Source organism: Phaseolus vulgaris, chromosome 10 (assembly GCF_000499845.2).
Source record: "Phaseolus vulgaris cultivar G19833 chromosome 10, P. vulgaris v2.0, whole genome shotgun sequence".
In the NCBI taxonomy this organism is placed as follows: Eukaryota; Viridiplantae; Streptophyta; class Magnoliopsida; order Fabales; family Fabaceae; genus Phaseolus; species Phaseolus vulgaris.
In genome coordinates this window covers 22,643,283-22,665,998 of record NC_023750.2, presented here as the reverse complement: position 1 = coordinate 22,665,998, position 22,716 = coordinate 22,643,283, and the positions used below count along the sequence as shown (strand labels likewise).

Genomic DNA, 22,716 nt, shown 5'->3' with positions numbered 1-22,716 from the left:
CAACTTCTAGAAGGTAGGTTAACCTTCCTAAACCTAAGTGCCTTGTCTTGAAAAAGTGGGCTTGGCACAAGCCTATTTTGCTAAGTACACTCCCATTTATGCTATGTGAACCTACTCTAGTTTATTCTTCTATTTGGACCCCCAAAGTGAGCCCAATTTATTTACATAACTTCTCTTGTGGAAAGACAAGAAGGAAGAACTTCTGATATTCTGGTTTATATCTGGTTCTTCTTTTGTTGATGCTTTCTCGAGGTTTGGTGGGGCTTGGCTTTGTATACTGAGATGACTGACCTTTTTGTGAAGTGTTTGATGTATCCTTAGTCATCTGTGTTAGAATTAGAGGCCTTAAACAATGAATTGTTTATGAAAGATTTTCACAAGCATTGAAGGTAGAGTGAAAAGTTATGAAGAATTAATCAATGGAAAATCTGTTCAGTCAAATAGAAAAATGTTTTAAACTTGATTCCAAAAAATCAACCTGTTGTTTTCACGAAACAACTAGTTGTTTATACCAGCAGATTTGAAAACCAAAGATAAAACAGTTTAATGAGTGTAAGGATAGAGAAATTCACACAAGATGTTTATATTGGTTCACTCTTAAGCAAGAGCTACATCTAGTCATCAGCAAACCACTGAGAATTCCCTATGTAATCGAACCTAGATTGTAAATCACACACCAAAAGTGATGATCTTGAACCCTTCAAGAACACACACCACTTTTGGCAAAGCACACGGTTTCCATAAACACCTTCTGAAAACTGCACCACACCGGAACACACAAAAATACAATGTTTAAGGAGAAGGGAATAGAATACACCTGGGTAAATCAAAGATTAAAGTTCAGAATTACAAGATAATCCTATTCCACACTTGAGATGATCCAAAAGCACTTTGAAATCTTGAAAACTATTTTTGATTGATCTCTCTTTCTTAGTTAATGCATATGAGCGTAAAACAACCTTTTTATACTTCAATCAAGTGGTTAAAACAGTTAAATCAAAAACTGAAAGTTGTTGGAATCATTTAAAATAGATTGGAACAACTTAACAAAATTATGTTAAGGTTTTCAGAAAAATAACCAGTTGATTGTCGAAACAACTGGTTGAATCTGTTTGACAGTAAAGCCAAAACAAAGCTAAGATTTTCCAAGCCATTTTAAAAACCACTAAGTGTCAAATAACCAGTTGATTCGACATCTCAACAGGTTGAAATTTCACACTCTTTTAGAAAACTCATCCTTTCAAAAAGATTAAGATTCAATTAACCTTGGATCATCTTAAAGAGTGCATTAATAATTGAAAGACTACTAGACAACACACACAACCAACAACAAGGTCTTCAAGCTTTCCACTTGGATTTGGAGACATCAAAGCACCTTGTTCAACAATCTCCCCCTATTTGATGAACACAAATCCCTGGTTTACTTGTGTTGTAGTGTTTGAACTTTAAGGATCCTACAAAACAGTATTGTATAGCATACAAGACGAGTATAGCAGCAGGATAAACCATATTTGAAAAAGCACACACAGATATGCACATGTATATGTAGAAAACCAATGCCAAAACCAGTATGAATGACAACAGTGACAACATAATCGTGGTTGTATCAGAGCATGGCAACAGTAGTTCTAAACAGAGTAGTAGAATTACAACACATAAACCTCCAATTTCTCCCCATATTTGTCTTCACAATTAGGCTAAGAGAATGGATAAAAACATAATTAAGAAAGATTTTGATAATCAAGAATACCCAACTCATTTCTTAAGAAGAAAAACCTTTCCCGAGGCAGTGGCTTAGTGAAGATATCTGCAAGTTGCTTAACAGTTTCAATAAACTGAATTTCACAATCCCCATTGCTCACATGATCCCTTATAAAATGGTGGTGAATCTCAATGTGCTTAGTCCTTGAATGTTGAATTTGAATTTTAGTGAGGTTGATAGCACTTGTGTTATCACATAGCAAAGACACCTTGTTGACCTTCAAGCCAAAGTCTTATAGCTGTTGTTTGATCCAAAGAATTTGAGCACAACAGCTACCAGCAGCTATATACTCAGCTTCTGCAGTTGAGAGAGCCACACAAGCTTGCTTCTTACTATGGCAAGATATGAGGCTTGCTTCAAGAAGATGACATGTGCCATTTGTGTTCTTACTATCCAACTTGCACCCTGCAAAATTAAAATCAAAATCAGAATATCCAACCTAATTTGTAGGAGAGTGAAAGGGATACCATAAACCAACACTAGCTATGCCTTTGAGATATTTCAAAATTCATTTGGCAGAAGTGTGATTCTTTTGGATTTGATTGAAATCTAACACATAAGAAAACTGCAAACATGATGTCGGGTCTGCTAGTAGTGAGATAAAGCAAGGAACCAATCAATCCTCTGAATTTGGTTTGATCCACTACTATTTAAGCTAAATCAACATCCATATAGAAGCTTGTTGACATTGGTGTGGATGCCTTTTTGCAGTTTTCCATCTCAAACTTCTTGAGAATCTCCCCACAGTACTTAGTTTGGCTTAGGAAGATGCCATCTTTTAATTACTTGACCTGCAACCATAAGAAGAAGGATAATTCTCCATCATAGACATTTCAAACTCCCCCTGCATAGTTGCCACAAATTCCTCACATAGGCAATTATTAGTAACACCAAATATGATATCATCAACATAAATTTGAACCAAGATGAAGGAAGATTTTGACTTTTTAATAAAAAAAGTCTTACCAATTTTTCTTCTCTCATAGCCATGAGATAGGAGAAAATTACTAAGCCTCTCATACCACTGTCTTGGGGCTTGCTTGACTCCATACAAAGCCTTTTTCAGCTTGTACACATAATTAAGATGTTGGTGATCTTCAAAGCCAGGATGTTGTGAGATATAGACTTCTTCATTGGTGAATCTATTGAGAAATGCCCTCTTCACACCCATTTATCAATTTGTCCAATGATGTTGTCCACAGAAAGGTATCTTGGAATTCTCCATTCTTTGGGAAGATCATCCTCATGCAGAATTTCAATAGGTTGTTTCGCATAATCAACCGGTTGTTTTTCTGGACAGGATTCCAGCTTTTGCATAATGGTGTGCTGATCATCTTCTTCTGCATAATCCTTCATAGAGTCTTATTCTGTAGGGTTAGTTTTATCAAAGTCATAAGTCTTTTGTTATGCAGTCTATATGCATGGGTACTTAAGGAATAACCAAGAAAGATACCACTATCCACTTTTTCATCAAACTTGAGTTTGGGTAAACCTACCACAAGATCTCTTGAAATCAATTTATTTAGATGATAAATGTGGATGTGTGTTATCCTTCTATGCGATAACCATGATTCCTCATGTTTGGTTAGAAGGCAGCTAATAGATGCAGAATATGAGATATCAAACAAATAAACATTGTTGATCCTTGTACCAATCAACAAAACTTCCTGTGATTTGGGTAGGCTTATCTCACACGTGTTGGACTTGAAGGTTATTTGATAACCTTTGTCACACAGTTGGCTTATGCTTAGGAGGCTATGCTTTAGACCTTCCACAAATAGCACATCATGGATCAATAAGGTATTCTTGTCTCCAATGGTTCCTTTTCCAAGAATTTTCCCTTTGTTATTGTCCCCATATGACTCATGACCTTCTTGTTTAAGGAGTAGATTTGACAGGCTTGCATTTATCCTTTGTTAGGTGTTTTAGAACAGTCGCGGTCTAATTATCATAAGTGCTAGTTTGCTATCAAAGAACCCTACAAGAAACAAGATCAAGGAGCAAGATTTGGTCCCCTTACAAATTTAGGTCCAATAATGTTAGTATGAGCCATAAAAACCTTAGGAACCCATTTCAAAATACCTTTGGGAATAGAAAACCTCCTTACTCTGCAGAATCTAATAGTGTGGCCCCTTTTCATGCAATAAAAGCACTTTTCAACCGATTGTTTCGACAAAACAACAAGTTATTTTTCAAAGAAACTTGAAAAAGGTTTTGAAACTGATTTGTTCTTGCTATTTGGGTTAAATCTCAGTCCAGCCTTTCCAAAAACACAGTTTTATGATGCAAGAACAATTTCAAGGTTTGATTGGTCTTTGGAAAACTTGTCCACAATTTTTAAAAGATAATGAACTTTCTTTTGAAGAGATTCACAGTTTTCACAAAAGTTATAATCAACACACTTGCAAGAAGAGTTTTGATGAATCATTTCCTGATGGCATTTCATGTGTTCTTCTTGAATCAAAGTAGTAAAAAGTGATGCGGAAGCAATGGGTGAGTGAAACAAAGCCCTCCTAGGAGTTGTGATGGCTTTGAAGGTGCATGATGAGTATGGGTTAGAGAGGTTCGGCCAGCTCTATGAAGAAAGGTGAAGGGAGTGAAGTTTATAGCCTAGATTTCTAGGAGAAGTAAAGCTAGTGCACAAAATGGGCAGCATAACAATACTCAAATAAACTTGTCAAATACAAAGAGATAGCCTTCCTATTTATAGGCTATTTGGGCTTAAATGTTAAGCTACATTTCTAAGGAAAAGAAAACCAAAATTAAATCTAAATTCTAAGCCATGTGCCATCCAATGACCGGCCACACAACCCTAGGCTCTAGAAGGTTTCCTTCACAAAGTTCTTTCTACACTACCTATCTTACTAAGTACCCCTAATGGCCTTTTATGCAACAAAGCCTTTTCTCTCCCAAACCGTAGCTTTGGCCCTTGTGTGTGTGAAGCTAGACGGTCTAGGACTCTTCATAGATGCTCCTCATGTAGTCTTGGCCTAGACGCTCCTCAACATGGCTAGACGCTCCCTTTGTGAGGCTAGACGCTCCTTGTGAGGCTAGACGCTCCTTTGTGAAGGCTAGACGGTCTTGGTCTTGGAAGCTTGGCTTTCATAGTGTGGTGAGCTTGGGCCTTCCTCCATCATCCCCTCCCTCTTGAAAAGGATTTGTCCTCAAATCCAAGGCTTTGCTTAGGGGGTGGTTGTGGCTGGATGGTGTCCATCATCTCCTCCGGCTTGAGAAGATCTATCCTCAGATTTGCATTCTTGATCTCGGATAGCAGCCTCTTGCTTCGTCAAGGTGTGTCCTCCCGGATCAAATGTCAATCTATGTGACCCTTGAAACAAAGCAAAGGAGTTAGGGTGATTTTTTGAAAAACAAATAAATGTGGGAAGTTGCCATTTTTGTTTTTCTTTTGTTGTGACCAACTTCTCACAATACCTCCCTTTTGAGGGTTGTAGGTGCCCTCTAATCCTCTTATGTTTTCTAAAATTTTCAAAAGGAGTTACTTTTCCCTTAGGCATAATCTTTTTAAGACAGAGTAACAACTTTACAAAGGCAAGAGGACATAGAACACATACAACTTCGAAAGGAGAAATATGAGTAATGTTATGGATTACTCCTTTGTATGCATGTTTATAAGGGAAAGGATTCTTATCCCAAGATTTGTGAGTATCTTTCATGATTTCGTGAAACATAGAAGAAAGAGCTATGTTTTCAAATTTTGGAGCTCTATCTATTATGTTGGAAAATAAATCATGGAGGCTTGTCACATTTCTTAGGAAGAGGTTATCCATATCCTTAAAGAAAGAAAAACCCTTTGTTGTCCTAGGAAGCGCCAAAATGGAATGTGTGTCTTCCCAAAGATCTTTTACAAAAGGTGAAGGAGGATAGAGTTCGTGGGACGTTGCTTTAGGTGTAGTTTGAAAACAAGGGTTGTACCTAAAGTAATGTCTTTGAACTTTGTTACTCATGGGTGACAAAAGTTTTCCTCTTAAAAGCTCTAGATTTTGGTCAACTCTCTTTTGCCCCATGAGTTCTCCTTCTTGATCTATGCAAGCTTCTTTTAAAGACTTTTCTTTTGTGCTCATGCTTGCAGGTGTTCCTTTACAAAAAGGAAGGCTAGGTTGTTCAACAAGAAGCATGTTTGTAATGGTATTTTCAAGGTGCTTGTCTTGTTGGATGACCTTGTGGGAAGGAACACTATTCTCCCACGCCTTTTGTTTCCAAAATTTTTTTTCTTTTTCTATTTTTTCTTCATCCCTTTTGTGTTTCATTTGCATTTGGTCTTTTACCACTTGGGAATGTGGTAAAGGGCTAAGTACAAACCTTTTATGCTTGTGGATGAAAGAAATCTCGTTAGTTAGACCATTATGCGTGGTTTTCTTATCAAATTGCCATGGTCTACCTAATAAGATGTGGCAAGCTTCCATAGGTACTACATCACATAAAACATTGTCTTTGTAGTTGCCTATAGAAAACTCAATCTCCACTTGTTTGTCTACACGTAGTTCTCCATCCTCATTGATCCATTGTAAATTGTAAGGTTTTGGATGAGGAACTACTTGTAGTTTTAATTTTTCAATCAATCTAGTGCTACAACAATTGCAACATGACCCACCATCCACAATAAGAGAGCATATATTTTCTAAAACATTGCATCTAGTATGAAAAATGTTCTCTCGTTGTGTTTCAATGGATGCACTAGGTTGATTGTGGAGGATTCTTTGAATCATCAATAAGTCCCCCTCCAAAGGATTTATCCTTTCTCCTTCCCCTTTTTCTTGGGTACTAGGTTCATCTTCACCACTTGTGTATTCATTTTCTCCTTTTAAAAACAAAACTCTTTGGTTTGGACATTGTGCTTGCACATGCCCTCTTCCGAAACATTTAAAACATTTGGTGTCCCTAGTACGGATGTATGGGGTGGAGGCATCTTTCACTAAGGGTTTGGTAGTCTCTTTGGATTCATCTCTAGGTGTACTACCCTCCCTTTTAAAGTCTTTCTTTGGATAAGAGTTGGAGTAAGAACCTACCCTTTGACTTGAAGTTTTGCGCAAATTTTGTTGTTCAACTTTAATGCAAAGTTGAACCAAATCATTCAAGTCTTGATAGGGTAATAGTTCTACTCTATCTCTTATCTCAAGGTTGAGCCCACTTAGAAACCTAGATATGGTGGTGGTTTCTTCCTCTCTAATGGATGCTCTCATCATGTAAAGCTCCATTTTCTGCCTATACTCTTCCACACTTAGGCTCTTTTGTTGGAGTCTTTGGAGCTTGTCCATCAACTCCCTATGGTAGTAGGAAGGTATGTGGCGACGTCTTAGGGCTCCCCTAAGGTCATTCCAATATTCTATGGAAGGCTCCCTATGAAGACGTCGGTCTCTCTCTAACGAGGTCCATCAATACATTGCATTGCCTTGGAAACTAAGGGTTGCTAAGGGTACCTTTCTCTCTTCACTCACCCTATGGCAAGCAAAGAGTTGCTCTACTTTCATTTCCCAATCTAGGTAGGTTTCTACATCTTCCTTACCATAAAAATGGGGTAGGTCCACCCTTACTTCCTTTGGGCTCTCTTGCTCCCTTTGTCTAGTTCTTCTAGGGGGTGGTTGGTAATAATCATTGATTCTATGGCTGCCCTCCCCTAGAGACTCAATACTTTGAGATGCATGAGTAAGCGTTTTTTTGGATTTTTGAGATTTTTGGGATTTCTCTTCTTGAGCTCTAGCCAACTCATTAATTTTGTTTTCATTCTCCAATTGTCTAAAAGAGATTAATTGGACCGCTTGGGATACCTCTTTTAAAAGGGTTTTCAAAGATTTTACTTCACTTTCCATAGACTTTGGAGAATGAGAAGAAGAAGACATGGCTAAAACTTTGTGTATATAGGTGTTTTACTTGGAGAAAGTTTAGGAAAGTTAGAGAAGGGAGTTTTCCAGGTAAGGGAGGTGAGTCACAATGGACTACTTAAGTACCAAGCCTTTTCCTTGCCAAAAACTTTCCTCCAATGACTTCACACAAAATTTTCTCTTAATAAAACACTTAGAACACAAGAAGTTGAGAAATCAAAAAGCAAGAAAACTATGTAAGCTATATATGCAGCAAAACTAGTCGGTATAGCACAAAATTAAACAATACTAAACATGCAAAACGTTTCTACCAAAACAAAAGAAATACAAGTTCAAACAAGCAACAAATTACTAAGCAAAATTACTATGCTATTCGGCCCTAGGTGAGGCTTCTTGGACACTTTGAGCCCTTGAAGACACACTCACCGTCTAAAACGTAATTTAAAAGAGGTAATTAACAATAAACCAAGTTGTAAAGGAGATAAGAAAACCCCCTTTGTTGTTCCTCTTTTTGGTTAGTGCACTTTCTTTGTTGTCTTGATTGTTGATCTTCTAGGTGTTTGTAGTGTTTGTTTCAAGAAACTTGTTTTCGGCCTTAACTTGACTCCTCCTTAGAAAGTTGGCTTTAATTCTCCAATTTCCAGCACCTATTCACAAAGGCTTAACCTTAAACCAAGTCAATTTCCATGCACATAAACACCAAGAGAGAATTAAATTCCAGCACCCACAAAAGAGAGGTCAAGAAACAAAAGCAAGAAACAAATTTAATTGAAAGAAAACAGTACCACCAAAAGGATTTATAATATGACAACTTAGAAAGAGATTCAAGAAATTAAAGCAAACAATTAAAGGTACTCAATAAAAGTTGGCACACAAAAGGAATTCCTAAAGAAAAGCACTAGATTAGATGACCAAATAAAAAAAAAACAGCACCACTGGAAAATGTTGTGGGCCAGAAAACAGTTTTGTTCCCCGATTTATGCTGAGCTGTAATTGTAAAATTTGTTTCTGAAATTTGGATACAAGAAAATTCAGGATCTTAGCTAAATTTTGGCTTTGGAATCACCTAAAACGCATGCACCATTTTTTTTTAATAATTTTTGCAAATTTGGTGTGCAGTTAGGCCAGCTGTAACGCTCAAGATTCGCACTCTGATTTTGTGAGATTTATCATTTTTTTTCTGTTGCTTCTTTTGACCTCATTCTTTTTTTGTCCTTTCTATAACACCTTAAACTTGCTTTTTCCAGAAATTCAGAATTTTCCTATGGGTGGAAAAATTTTGGTAAACAAAACAGCCCAGAACAGAGAGGTGTTACAGGGGAAATCTGGAAAACTGGAAGAAAACAGCAAGATAACCAAAATTAACACAATGGAAAAGTGAGAATGGAAATTGTGTATGAACTAAGACACAATTAGGAACTCAAACTAAAAATAAAAAGCATCAAAGGATCAAAATAACAGCAGATTAAAGCAATATAAAGAGACCCAAAACAAGAAACAATCAAGCCAAAAAATAGGACTACTAAGAATTGATGACAATATGGATGAACATGACTTGACAAAACATGTATAGATTCAGAAAATTAAAGACTCAAAGCATAATATGAAGCAAAATAATGAAAGCAATAAAGACTCAAAGCCTAAAACAAAATAGCAACACAAAGGTGTATGGAATCCTATCACAAATTGCACAAGAACTTGTTCAAGATCAAATGAACAAGAGTGCTTGGGTTGGATCTTCCACAAAGCACACCAAGAACAAATTAAAAATATAAAAACAGCAAGACAAGTAAGGAATTGAAATGACAAAGATGAAAATAAAGAAGAACTGAAATTAAAAAGACAAGCTACTCATCTTGAAGAACCAATAGCTCTGATACCAAATGATGGCATTTCATGTGTTCTTCTTGAATCAAAGTAGTAAAAAGTGATGCGGAAGCAATGGGTGAGTGAAACAAAGCCCTCCTAGGAGTTGTGATGGCTTTGAAGGTGCATGATGAGTATGGGTTAGAGAGGTTCGGCCAGCTCTATGAAGAAAGGTGAAGGGAGTGAAGTTTATAGCCTAGATTTCTAGGAGAAGTAAAGCTAGTGCACAAAATGGGCAGCATAACAATACTCAAATAAACTTGTCAAATACAAAGAGATAGCCTTCCTATTTATAGGCTATTTGGGCTTAAATGTTAAGCTACATTTCTAAGGAAAAGAAAACCAAAATTAAATCTAAATTCTAAGCCATGTGCCATCCAATGACCGGCCACACAACCCTAGGCTCTAGAAGGTTTCCTTCACAAAGTTCTTTCTACACTACCTATCTTACTAAGTACCCCTAATGGCCTTTTATGCAACAAAGCCTTTTCTCTCCCAAACCGTAGCTTTGGCCCTTGTGTGTGTGAAGCTAGACGGTCTAGGACTCTTCATAGATGCTCCTCATGTAGTCTTGGCCTAGACGCTCCTCAACATGGCTAGACGCTCCCTTTGTGAGGCTAGACGCTCCTTGTGAGGATAGACGCTCCTTTGTGAAGGCTAGACAGTCTTGGTCTTGGAAGCTTGGCTTTCATAGTGTGGTGAGCTTGGGCCTTCCTCCATCATTTCCAAAGTTTCAAATTCAGTTTTTGAATTGTTCAACTCTATTTTCCAACCAATTGTTTAAACCTTTCAACCGGATATTCAAAAGGACCAACCTATTAGCTTCTTCATGAGTTTCTTTAAAAGCATAAAAAAGTTGGCTATAATTTTCAAAACTAATGGAAGTGCTTGAACTTACACTACTTGTTTCAGATTCTTCCTTTGCCAACAAACACAAATTGGCTTCTTCGTCTTCCTTTAATGATGAGCTTGAGGATGAATAATCATTGTATGCTCTTCTTGATTTTCCTTTCTTCTCAATCTTCTTGCTTGCTCATCTCTCCTTGCTCTCATATGTGCCTTCATGGGTAACCTCAAGGATATCCCACATCTCTTTTGCATAAGCACATTTTGAGATCCTAAAAAAACTCTTCAGAATTCAAAGCAGAAGTAATGATGTTCTTAGCAATGCAATCATATTGAGCTCTTTTACTTTCACTTTCAGTCCATTGGGACCAAGGTTTTTCAATGAAAACATCATCCTTTTCAAACTTATGAACAAAATGCCCATTTACAATAGCCTCCCATTTTCCTCTATCAATTGATTCAACAAAGATTTTCATTCTAACCTTCCAAAATTGATAGTTCAGTCCACAAAACAAAGGTGACCTATTTATTGAAGCACCCTCCCAAAATGGTAGTTTTTTAGCCATTTTAAAATGGTTTTAGGATCGAAACTTGAGTAACTTTCAAGAACTCAATTCCTGATGCCAATTGTTAGAATTAGAGGCCTTAAACAAGAGGGGGGTTGAATCGTAGGGTGAAAAGCTTAATCAATGGAAAATCTGTTCAGCCAAATAGAAAGTTGTTTTTAAACTTGATTCCAGAATATCAACCTGTTGTTTTCATGAAACAACCGGTTGTTTATACCAGCATATTTAAAAACCAAAGATAAAACAATTTAATGAGTGTAAGGATAGAGGAATTCACACAAGATGTTTATATTGATTCACTCTTATCCAAGAGCTACATCCAATCCTCAGCTAACCATTGAGAATTCACTATGTAATCAAACCTAGATTACAAATCACACACCAAAAGTGATGATCTTGACCTCTTCAAGAACACACACCACTTTTGGCAAACCACACAGTTTCCAAAAAAACCTTCTGAAACTGCACCACACCAGAACACAAAGAAATGCAATGTTTAAGGAAGAAGGGAATAAAATACGCCTGGGTAAATCAAAGATTAAAGTTCAAAATTACAAGATAATCCTATTCCACACTTGAGATGATCCAAAAGCACTTTGAAATCTTGAAAACTATTTTTGATTGATCTCTCTTTCTTAGTTAATGCATAGGAGCGTAAAACAACCTTTTTATACTTCAATCAAGTTGTTAAAACAGTTAAATCAAAAATTAAACGTTGTTGGAATAATTTAAAACAAATTGGAACAAGAGAAGAATTTTGAAAAATATTCCCTACTTTCTCTAACAAATGTTGCATGTAATTAGAGCTGTGACTAGATAAACAAGAGAAGGAAGGAAAGTACTAAAGTGAGCCGTAGTTTTTATTTTTGGACGTGCCTTTTGAGGAGATTGTGGTTTAGAAGATTCCCATGAAGATAAATGATACATGATGTTGCAAAAAGAAAACAAACAATTAATGAAAATAACAATTAATGCACTCATTCACGTGTATCACTCGACTATTTAGTAAGGATGGAAAAAAGGTTAACTTCACTCAAGAAAGGTTTTGCAATTTTTCCAAAAGGTCTACACTTCGTAGCAACACTTCAAGTGAAAGAGGTCAAAGCCCTTAACACTTGCTCACCAAAGAAAACCCCAAAAAAAACTTAAGATTTGAAGATAAGCAAGAAAAGTTTAAAGAAAGAAAGCTAAACCAAATTGGAATTAAGATAATGACAAACCTGAAATCAAGACAAACAAGAAAAGCACTTTTAAGACTCAAAGCAACTTACTTAAACTTTTGATTATGAAGTTTTGATGTCCTTGGAAGGATAAAATTCCACAAAGATGAAAACAATTTGCCACATAAAAAGAATATTTTTTTTTAATAATTTTGAACTTGAAAAGTGAATTGCACTAACTTTGTTTTTTTTTTTTTGTCTTTGCTTTTGTTTTATGGATTCATAATGTCCATAATCTTGGCATGCATATTTTAATTCACTTTCATTTTTCACAAATAGATTGGGATTCATTTCATATGATCACTTGAATTCTATGTTTGGAACTAAATCAACTTCTACTAAAAAAGATTCATAGTTGCTTTTAGTTCTTCACAATTAAAAGTAAAAATAAGAAAGGAAAGAAAAAAAAAGACAAATAATTCAAAAGCATAATTTAAAGTGCTTAATGAATAAAAAGCAGAATTGTAAATGACAAGAATTTAAATGCGAAATTGAAAGGTGTTGAATTCTAAAGCGAAATTAAATTGATGGAAGATAAAAGCAATATTGAAATGTGTTGGAATTTAAAGAAGAAAATCAACTATGAAAAGATAAGCACAATTAGAACCTTGCTCTGATTACCATATGATGTAAGTTGGTTTTAAGATTGCACATTTTATGGGTTGCATTTTGTTTATGGTTTTTTTGTTTTAAGCAGAATATGGTGAGAAACCCAAAGAAGATTCCCACTAGACATGAACTTAACCAAGTAGTTAAGTAAGTGTGGATGTTCACTTTTAGAGGGAAAAAGAAAACACAAATATGGTGATTATGATGATGAAGGTGCGGATATAAAGGACATGAAAAGAAGCATATGATGTTGAAGAAAGCCAAACATAAATGACTAAAAGTATGGAAGAATGGCGTAAGGAAAATAAAAGAAAAACAAAAAGGTGAAGAAATTAAGAGATCCTTATGGAATAAGGAATCACACCACTTGGACGGGGAGGAGACTCCAAGATAATTGGTGAAGAGCCATCACATTGTGCACAAACACCCAAGATAAGACCCTATTTCTGGGAGACAAAGCTCACTATACACTCCTGTAGAGTTTCTTTTCTATTCAAAATTCAATGTGTCAATACATGAGGCAAGGCACCTTATTTATAGGGAGGGGTTTCCGGGTGGGCATGATGGGTGAAAGGTAAGAATGGAAAGGGAGAAGGGCGGTCTAGGGTGTTGACAAGGGTCAAAGCCGCCCCTTAGGCACAACTTCTAGAAAGTAGGTTAAACTTTCTAAACCTAGGTGCCTTGTCTTGAAAAAGTGGGCTTGACACAAGCCCATTTCGCTAAGTACACACCCATTTATGTTGTGTGAACTTACTCTAGCTTATTCTTCTATTTGGACCCCCCCAAAGTGAGCCCAATTTATTTACATAACTTCCCTCGTGGAAAGACAAGAAGGAAGAACTTCTGATATTCTGGTTCATATTTGGTTCTTTTTCTGTTGATGCTCTTTTGAGGTTTGGTGGGGCTTGACTTTGTATAATGAGATTACTGACCTTTTCGTGAAGTGCATGATGTATCCTTAGTCATTTGCTTGTTAATATGGTTTGTATCAGTTAACTAGAGTCCAAGTTAGAAAACAAAATCAAATTTGGCCTACATCAGGCCAAATTGGGATGGATTCATGTCAAAATGAGGCAAGCAAGGCTCAGACTAAACAAAGACAGGTTAGGCCAAGTTGAGATGGGTCCGAGTCAAGTCAGCCTAGTAAATCAGGTCGAGTTGACCAAGGTTCAGGTTGAGTTAGGTCATCTTAGGTCTAGTTCAAGCTGAATAAGCTTAGGCAGGTCGAGCCTGAGTCCACTAAGTTAGGCGAAGTTCATGTCGAGTTGGGCCTAAGTCAGGCCTAAGTCAACTTATGCCCGGGTCGAGCTAAGCCAATTTGGGTTGGCCTAGGTCGACGTCAAGCTAAGTGGAGCAAACCTGTACCATCCAGTCCTTGGGTGTTGACCAAAGTCAAAGTCAAATTCAAAGTCAAAGTCAAAGTCAAAGCCAAAGTCAAACGTATGGTGGGACCCATCCAGGGAGCCCAGGGAGGAAAGTCAACAGGTTGACCGCTTAAGACGTCGCCAGGTGTAGACGTCGCCAGGATGAGGCGTCGCTAGGTGTAGGTGTCGCCAGGTGTAGGCGTCGCCAGGATAAGGCGACGCCAGGTTGAGACGTCGCCAGGTTAAGGCATCGACGGTGTCACCCCCCGATACCCATGGGTAGGAAAGACCGTGGAGGGGACGACACCACGAGAGGCCTCAATACCTCAGAACAGTAATAAAGAGAAGAGAAAGGTGGCTTCAAGGCCATATTCGCAGTACAAGTGAGGCGTAACCTGACTTGTGAAGTACCCACGCCGCCTCTGAGAGACCCATGTGACCGATACGACCCCTGAGAGGACCACGCCCAGGGGCGAACCATGTGCGTGGTACGAGAGGAAGGTAGATACACTCCCAGGGCGAGTGACTAGAGGTTGGGGCGCATGAGTTGGCACCCAGAAAGTCACCCCTTGCGCTAGATGCACTTTGAAGAAGGAGGACTTACACGATGGAATATCCCTAAGTTGGGTTACGGCGTTGTAAGGCCCTCCACGTAGAATAACAATCAAGTCAGAAGAACACGTGGCAGTAAGCATTGAAACATCAAGGTATATAAGTTTCCCTGAAAGTTTGCTAAGGTACATTTTTATTCAGTTTACATTTCAAATGCTTTAAATCACTTTAAACGCTTTAAATGCTTTGAACGTTTTAAATGCGTTAAACGTTTTTAAACGCCTTAAATGCGCTTTAAGACGCTTTAAATGCACTTTAAGGCGCTTTGAATTCACTTTAAGGTGCTTTGAATGCTTTAGACGTTTAAAAGGGGCTTTAGACATTTGGGACGGGGATCGAGATTTAGTTTTACACACACACACTCTAGTTGCTTGCTCGCGAACCCATTGTACGCACAGGCAATTAGAGAGAAATCAGTTACTCAGTTATTTGACCACCTTTAGAGCATCCATTCACGGTGCTCAGATACGAAGGTGTGTTCTTTGATGTTTCTCGCTAGCTGACTTGATTGTCGGAGTGCAAACGGCCACGAGGGCGCCCCCCTTTGTTCTCTCTGTTTCAGGTACTCACGGTGGCACAGGGAGGAGATTTGGAACAAAGACGAAGGAGTCCTTGATACGCGGGTTTTAGCTACGCACGAAGCACAATCTGGTCAACCGGCGGGAACATTTGGCGCCCACTGTGGGGCTTGATATAAAACATTAGTCCCACCGCAAGTGACCAGTTTTCCAGTTGCAGTTTCCGATTCAGTTCCTTCGAGATTTTACCAAGAGCCACTGATCGTTGTGAAAGTGGTGCATTCTCACCGATTGCCTTCGGTTCAGTTCACTGTTTGATCGTGTTCGTTTGAGTTTGAGTTCCCAACGTTTTCTTTATCCCTTGGAGTTGCACGACAGCTAGAAGAAGTTCCAGAAACCGCAGATGATGAGGTCCACGAGGTAAGGTTCAACGCGCGCTAAGAGCGAAGAGATGACCATACAGCAGGTCATGGGTATGATGCAGGGATTGCAAGAGGCGATGACAGCATCGAAGGCTGAGCAAGAGCGCATGCAGGCGGATCTCGCGGCGTCTCAGACGAGAAATGAGGAGCTCTGTCGCATGAATGAAGAGTTGCGTCGTGGGTGGCGCAACAACTCAGGGCTACGCGACGGGGATGAGCCCGAGGGTTCCACCCCACCAAGGGAGTTATCTACGCCGTTCTCGCAGCCGATTCTGGAGACGGTGATCCCCAACACAGTCGTGGGGCCCAAGGTAACCTTCACAGGGATGGAAGACCCTGAAATACATCTCACTGTGTTCCACACGCAAATGATGCTGGTAGGCGGCTCCGACACTGTAAAGTGCAAGCTCTTCATGAGCACTTTGACTGGGATGGCCATGGACTGGTTTATTAGCCTTCCGAATGGCCATATCACCTCCTTTGCACAACTCTCACAGCTGTTCAGGGAGCAGTATCTAGCAAACAGGGCTCCATCGCCGGTCTCGTATGACCTGTTCGATGTAAAGCAGTATCAGGGGGAGACCCTCAAGGAATACATCAATCGCTTTGGAAAGCAGGTGGTGAAGGTTGGCACCACAGAGGAGCCTATGATCGTCTACACGTTCAGGAAAGGAATGTGCCCTGGACCCTTCTGTGCATCGATCATACGAAGCCGCCCCAAAACCTTTGCTGAGATAAGGTGTCGCGCGATAGAACACTTCGCCTTTGAAGGTGAGGTGTGCGAGAAGTGCACAAGTGTCGCACCTGCACGCCCAAGAGCGCAGTCGCGTGCACAACCCGCCAGGGTCAACGAGACCACGACGGGAAGGAAGAACCAAGACAGGAAGCGTCCATACGAGGCAAGGAGGCCTCAGGCAAGGGGGGCAACAGAGGGGGACAAGCAGGTGAGGAAAGGAAATAGGCCGTTAAGGCACAATTTCGTGATGAAGCTTAAGGATCTTATTGTTGTGCCCAACATAGCTGACAGGTTGAGGCCGCCAGTGAAGTCTGACAAGGTGCTAGGACCTTGTAAAGACTCGTGGTGCGAGTTCCATGAGGCGTTTGGGCACCATATCAACAACTGCTTGGCGCTGAGCCATTAGTTGGATGAGCTCGTGAAGAATGACTTCCTGAAGGATTATCTGGATGGGCCTGCCACCAGAGCAGCCCTAACAGTACCAGAGGAGGATCAAGCGCATGAAATGCCAATCCATGGAGAAGTGCACACCATCTCTGGTGGCTTTTCTGGAAGAGGACCCATTGCCTTTCAATGCAAGAGGTATGTGAGGGCAGTGAACTCAGTTGCTGAGGAGGGTTTGGATGATCAGTGGGAGTCAGACCTTGTGTTCACAAGGGCTGACCTGCGAGATGTTGTCCCACATGACAATGACCTCGTGGTCATTTCGGTTGTCACAGTTGGGAGAAAGGTGCACAGGGTTCTCGTCGACCAGGGCAGTTCTGCAGATGTCATGGTTTGGTCGACGTTCAATAAGTTGCAGTTGTCCCCTGACTTGCTGAGACCCTACACTGGATGCTTGTATGAGTTCACAGGGGACCAAGTTGAGGTGCGTGGCTACCTGGAGCTGAGGACGACATTTACTGATGGAATGGCGTCGCGTACCGAGAGCATCCGGTATCTGGTCGTGAATACTAATTCAGCCTACAACATCTTGTTGGGAAGACCAGCGCTGAATAGGCTAAGGGCAGTGGCCTCCACGCGCCACATGAAGATGAAGTTGTCAGATCTTAGTGGCAAGGTCATTGTGATCAAGTCTGATCAAGAGGAAACCCGGAAATGCTATGAAAATAGCTTAAAGACAAAGAGAGGCGTGTTCATGGTGCTTGGACGATCGCCCGTTTCGGATACGTCAAAGGAGGTAGAGCCCTTGCAAGAGGAGACGTCCGCGAAGTCAACGCCTGGTGAGGCTTCACATGCGGAGGTGACGCCCAAGGAAGATGCACCCTTAGAAGAAGCATAAGTGGAAGCGACGCCCATGGAAGAAGCGTCAGAGGAGGCGACGCCTAAAACACCCGATAGGGCAACGCCTATAAGAGAAAATCGCAGAAACGAGTCTCGTGCAGAGAGCGGGCGAGATAGGCGACCCCAGCCAGTAGACAATGATGGAAGAGGCCCAAGCACAAGCCCACATGCAAGCCCACCAAAGGGTAGATTTGGGCCAACCATAGAGTTATGGCCAAGAGGATCCAAGAAGACGTTCTTTTACATGTTCAAATGCCATAAACTCTAGTGTAGAGTAGACTTTAATTTCTTGTCAAAATTAGCATAGGAACTTTATTTGTAATTTTCTTAGAATTAATTTTGGCACCTAAAACACCAACCTAGGTAAACTTAGAGTTTCTAAAAAACCTCTAAATTTACCAAGGCCGGTCTAGAAAGCCCATGGAGGGGGTGAACATAAAAACTAGACACACCCCTCCCCATGTGCTCATTTGTGCACCCATGTGCCATGTGCACCCATGTGCTTCACATTTACCTTTCATTTGGCTAGCATTAGGGTTGCATTATGGTCCTCCTTAGCCTATAAAAGGAGGAGCCTACACCTTGTATTTTCAAGTTTAATTGAGTAAGGTTATGCTGCCATTTTTGTGCACAAGCTTTACTTCTCCTAGAAATCTAGGCTCTAAACTTCAATCCTTTCACCTTCTCCCTTGAGCTGGCCGAACCACTCAAACACCATACTCATCATGCACCTACAAGGCCAACACAACTCCTAGGAGGGTCTTGATCATCTCACCCATTGCTTCCGCACCTTATTTTCTACTTTGATTCAAGAAGAACACATGAAAATGCCATCAGACAATGTGGTGGAAAGGCAGATAGGTGGTAATGTGTTCAAGTTGGGTCGTTTGTTGAGCCAGGAAGAACAAGATGAAGTGGCAGCAGTGATTCACGCCACTTAGATGCATTCGCATGGACCGCCGCAGGCATGCCAGGCATCGACCCAAATATTTTGTGCCACCACCTCACCATGGACGCCAAGGTTCGCCCTGTACGACATAGGAGGAGGAAGTTCAACGAAGAGAGGCGTCTTGTCGTAAAAGAAGAAACCCAGAATTTGCTAAGTGTTGGGCACATCAGGGAGATACAATACCCTGAGTGGCTGGCCAATGTCGTCTTGGTGAAAAAGGCGAATGGAAAGTGGAGAATGTGCGTCGACTTCATGGACTTAAACAAGGCGTGCCCTAAAGATTCGTACCCCTTACCTAGCATCAACGCATTAGTGGATAGCGCCTCAGGATGCAAGATGCTGAGCTTCTTAGACGCGTTTTCAGGGTACAATCAGATAAAAATGCATCCAAGGGATGAGAGCAAAACAGCGTTCATGACGGAGACGTGCAGTTACTGTTACAAGGTGATGCCATTTGGGTTGAAGAACGCAAGCGCCACCTACCAGAGACTAATGGACAAGGTCCTTGCGCCTATGTTGGGGAGAAACGTGCACGCCTATGTTGATGACATGGTGGTGACCTCTCAGGAAAGAGGACGACACCCACATGACCTGGAGGAGTTGTTCGACACCATAGCCAAGTACCGCCTCAAGTTAAACCCGGAAAAATGCGTTTTTGGCATCGAGGCAGGAAAGTTCTTAGGATTTATGCTCACTGAGAGGGGGATAGAGGCGAACCCTGATAAGTGCGCAACTATCATTGCCATGAGGAGCCCAACTTCAGTGAAAGAGGTGTAGCAGCTGACTGGGCGGATGACAGCTTTGTCAAGGTTCATATCTGTTGGAGGTGAGAAGGGTCACCCCAACTTTGAGTGCCTCAAGAGTAATAGCCGTTTTGTGTGGACAGATGAGTGTGAAGCAGCATTCCTCAAGTTGAAGGAGTACTTGGCGACGCCACCGGTGCTTTGCAAGCCACGGGCAGGCGTCCCTCTTCAATTGTACTTTGCAGTAACAGAGTGGGCCATCAGTTCTGTGCTGGTCCAAGAGCAAGACCAGGTACAGAGGCCCATATACTTTTTAAGCAAGGTCTTGCAAGGCTCCGAGACAAGATACCAGTCGTTAGAAAAGGTGGCGCTGGCGGTAGTATTCTCAGCTAGGAGGCTCCGTCACTACTTTCATAGCTTTACAGTAGCGGTGATGACGGACCTCCCCATCCAGAAGGTACTACAGAAGCCGGACGTCGCCGGAAGGATGGTTCGCTGGGCAGTGGAGCTGTCGGAGTTTGACATCCATTACGAACCCAGGGGATCCATCAAGGGGCAAGTCTACGCAGATTTTGTCGTAAAGCTCTCACCAGGAAGTGCCCCCCAAGAAGTGGAGTTAGGATCACAGTGGATGCTCTCAGTGGATGGATCCTCCAACCAACAGGGAAGTGGTGTTGGAATAGTCTTGGAGGGGCCTAATGGGGTGTTGATCGAGCAAGCCTTACGTTTTGCCTTCAAGACAACAATAACTAAGCTGAGTACGAGGTGCTGATTGCTGGATTGCTCTTGGCCAAAGAAATGGGTGCTCAAAGTCTCTTGGCGAAAAGTGATTCCCAGTTGATCATAGGGCAAGTAACAGGGGAGTACCAAGCAAAGGATCCACAGATGGCTGCGTACTTAAGGTACGTCGAAGTGTTGAAGGGAGCCTTCGCCGCTTTTGAGCTGGTACATGTCCCAAGGGAGCAAAATGCCAGAGCTGACCTGCTCGCGAAGCTGGCCAGCTCAGGCAAGGGGGGAAGGCAGAGGACAGTCATCCAAGAGACGCTCAAAACGCCGCGAAAGTTTGTGGCAGACAACCGGGTGGACATTCTTCAGATTAGCGCAGCAAGAGGAAAGCCAAGGAGTCATCGCTCTTTGATTCAAGATACGGCGAGGGCACCCCGCATCAGCACCTATGCGGCCTCGCCCGAAGAAGAGAAGTGTGTGCAAGTATGTGCCTTAAAGGAAGGTGACACGTGGATGACGCCTTATAGGCGATACATTGCAGATGGGATTCTCCCAGCAGAGCTTGGAGAAGGAAAGAGGATAAAGAAGAACTCTACAAGGTACACTCTCATGGATGGAGTGTTATTTAGGCATGGGTTCACGCATCCAATTCTGACATGTGTGAGTGGCGACGAGTGTACAAGGATCATGTCGGAACTCCACGAGGGAATTTGTGGAAGCCACGTAGGGGGAAGATCACTAGCTTCCAAGGTGATTCGCGCAGGGTTTTATTGGCCTTCGGTGAGAGACATTTGTGTAAGATACGCCTAGCGATGCAAGTAGTGCCAAATGCATGCAGACTGGCATAAGACACCTCCAGAGGAACTAAGATCGATTTACACACATGGGGAATCGATATTCTGGGGCCTTTCCCTCTAGCGATAAGGCAAATGAAGTATTTGATAGTCGCCATCGAGTACTTCACGAAGTGGATAGAGGCAGAACCAATGGCACAGATCACTGCGCACAAGGTACAACACTTTGTTTGGAAGAACATTGTGTGTCCTTTCGGGGTGCCAAGGTGTCTCATCTCAGATAATGGCACTCAGTTTGCGAACCAACAGTTGGGGAAGTTGTGTGCAAAAGTAGGAATCAAGCAGGTGTTTGCATCAGTCGAACACCCCCAAACGAATGGGCAGGTAGAGTCAGCAAATAGAGTTTTGCTGAGGGGGCTGAAGCGAAGACTAGAGAAAGCCAAAGTGGCGTGGGCGGAAGAAGTGCCAAGGATTGTGTGGGCTTACCACATCACACCTCAATCTTCCACCATGGAGATGCCTTTCAGCCTAGTATACGGGTCAGATGCCATGATCCCAGTAGAGATCCACGAGAGTTCTCCGCGTTTCCTAAGCTTTGTGGCAGAAGAATCCAACGAAGACAGAGAGGTGAATCTAGACCTGTTAGACAAGGCCAGAGAAGAAGCGAGGATAAAGGCTGAAGCTGTGAAGAGGAGAGTGGAACATCAGTATAACTCTAAGGTAAAGCCGCGACAGTTCCAAGTAGCTGACTTGGTCATGCGGAAGGCTCATCCTTACGAGTTAGAGAACAAGTTGTCTCCCAAGTGTACCGGACCCTTCAAAATAACCGAAGCCAAGGGAAATGGTTCGTACAAGTTAGAGACTCTAGAAGGGGGCCCCATCCGACGCAGCTAGAATGCGGCCAATTTAAAATTTTATTTCAGTTGAAGAATTATGAAGTACACAGTTGTAAAGGAGATGCTCTTTTTCCCTCGCGGGGGTTTTAATGAGGTCACCCAAGTAAAAAAGAAGTTCAAGAAAACTTTGTCCCAGCTTTTCCTTTTCTCGCAACATAAAGCAATGACTAAGAAACAAAAACAAAGGCTCAAGACGTCGCCAGACGTAGGTGTCGCCAGGATGAGGCATCGCCAGGCATAGGCATCGCCAGATAAGGGAGCGGGCATCGAAATCGAAGCAAGTAACGAGAGCACATGCTCATGCGTCGGCGTCAAGTCAGAAGGTATGCTCAGTATAAGTTAAAATCCGGGAGACTAGTCCCTGAGTAGGGGTTAAGGGATTCCTTCAGGACGCCCCCTCCTCAGGTAGGAATAGCTAGTCCCGGTGTTTGATGTTTAGACACCTCACAAGGAAGTGGCGATGGGCGTTTCCTTCAAGTGTGGGCATCAGACAGTAAGAAGTTTCAGAACAGTGGGGAACCAGGTCACTTGGTGCAGATACACGCACTTGAGGAGAAGCGCCATCCTTCGGGAAACCTTCTCCTTAGGCGTAATCGCCAAAATCCCTGGTCATCTTGGTGTTTAGACACACCAGGGACGATACGACGATGTTTCCAACGCGCCTCTCCCTGGTCGTGGGCGCCAAGAACATTGATCGTCTTGGTGTTTTCAGACACCCTGAGGACGAAACGACACTACCCCCGGGTAGGCCTCTCCTCAGGCGTGGACACCAAGCGCGCAGAGATAAGGGCTAAGTTGCCTTGGTGTTTAGACACCCCGTGGACGATACGGCGCTGTTGTAATAGGCCTCTCCACGGGCGTGGGCACCAAAGCGTGACTTTTGTCCCAAGTGTTTAGACATGTTGAGGACGATGCGACCTCGCGTTCAACAAGTCTCTCCTCGAGCGTGGACACCCAGTACAG

General features: G+C 41.7%; 3 protein-coding genes across 3 annotated transcripts; all 3 read left to right on the top strand.

Moving 5' to 3' along the window:
* The first annotated feature begins 15,654 nt into the window (after nucleotides 1-15,654).
* On the top strand, nucleotides 15,655-17,643 carry LOC137817007 (uncharacterized). Its single transcript, XM_068620210.1, has 2 exons — nucleotides 15,655-16,680; nucleotides 16,801-17,643. The coding sequence occupies exons 1-2, from the start codon at nucleotides 15,655-15,657 to the stop codon at nucleotides 17,641-17,643; spliced, it is 1,869 nt and encodes a 622-aa protein (XP_068476311.1).
* A 2,492-nt stretch (nucleotides 17,644-20,135) lies between these two features.
* On the top strand, nucleotides 20,136-20,873 carry LOC137816982 (uncharacterized). Its single transcript, XM_068620177.1, has one exon. It carries the CDS (start codon nucleotides 20,136-20,138, stop codon nucleotides 20,871-20,873), a length of 738 nt encoding a protein of 245 aa, XP_068476278.1.
* Nucleotides 20,874-21,367: 494 nt separating this feature from the next.
* LOC137816973 (uncharacterized) lies at nucleotides 21,368-21,751 on the top strand. The gene has a single exon (XM_068620168.1). The coding sequence runs from the start codon at nucleotides 21,368-21,370 to the stop codon at nucleotides 21,749-21,751; it is 384 nt and encodes a 127-aa protein (XP_068476269.1).
* Nucleotides 21,752-22,716: the final 965 nt, after the last annotated feature.

What these genes read in the sequence shown, in the direction of transcription:
- LOC137817007 (XM_068620210.1), top strand. Translation starts at nt 15,655, where the DNA reads ATGACCATACAGCAGGTCATGGGTATGATGCAGGGATTGCAAGAGGCG. An exon ending in CGCCAGTGAAGTCTGACAAG is followed by an intron (nt 16,681 to 16,800) that starts GTGCTAGGACCT and finishes GACTTCCTGAAG; the next exon opens with GATTATCTGGATGGGCCTGC.
- LOC137816973 (XM_068620168.1), top strand. Translation starts at nt 21,368, where the DNA reads ATGGAGATGCCTTTCAGCCTAGTATACGGGTCAGATGCCATGATCCCA.
- LOC137816982 (XM_068620177.1), top strand. Translation starts at nt 20,136, where the DNA reads ATGGGTGCTCAAAGTCTCTTGGCGAAAAGTGATTCCCAGTTGATCATA.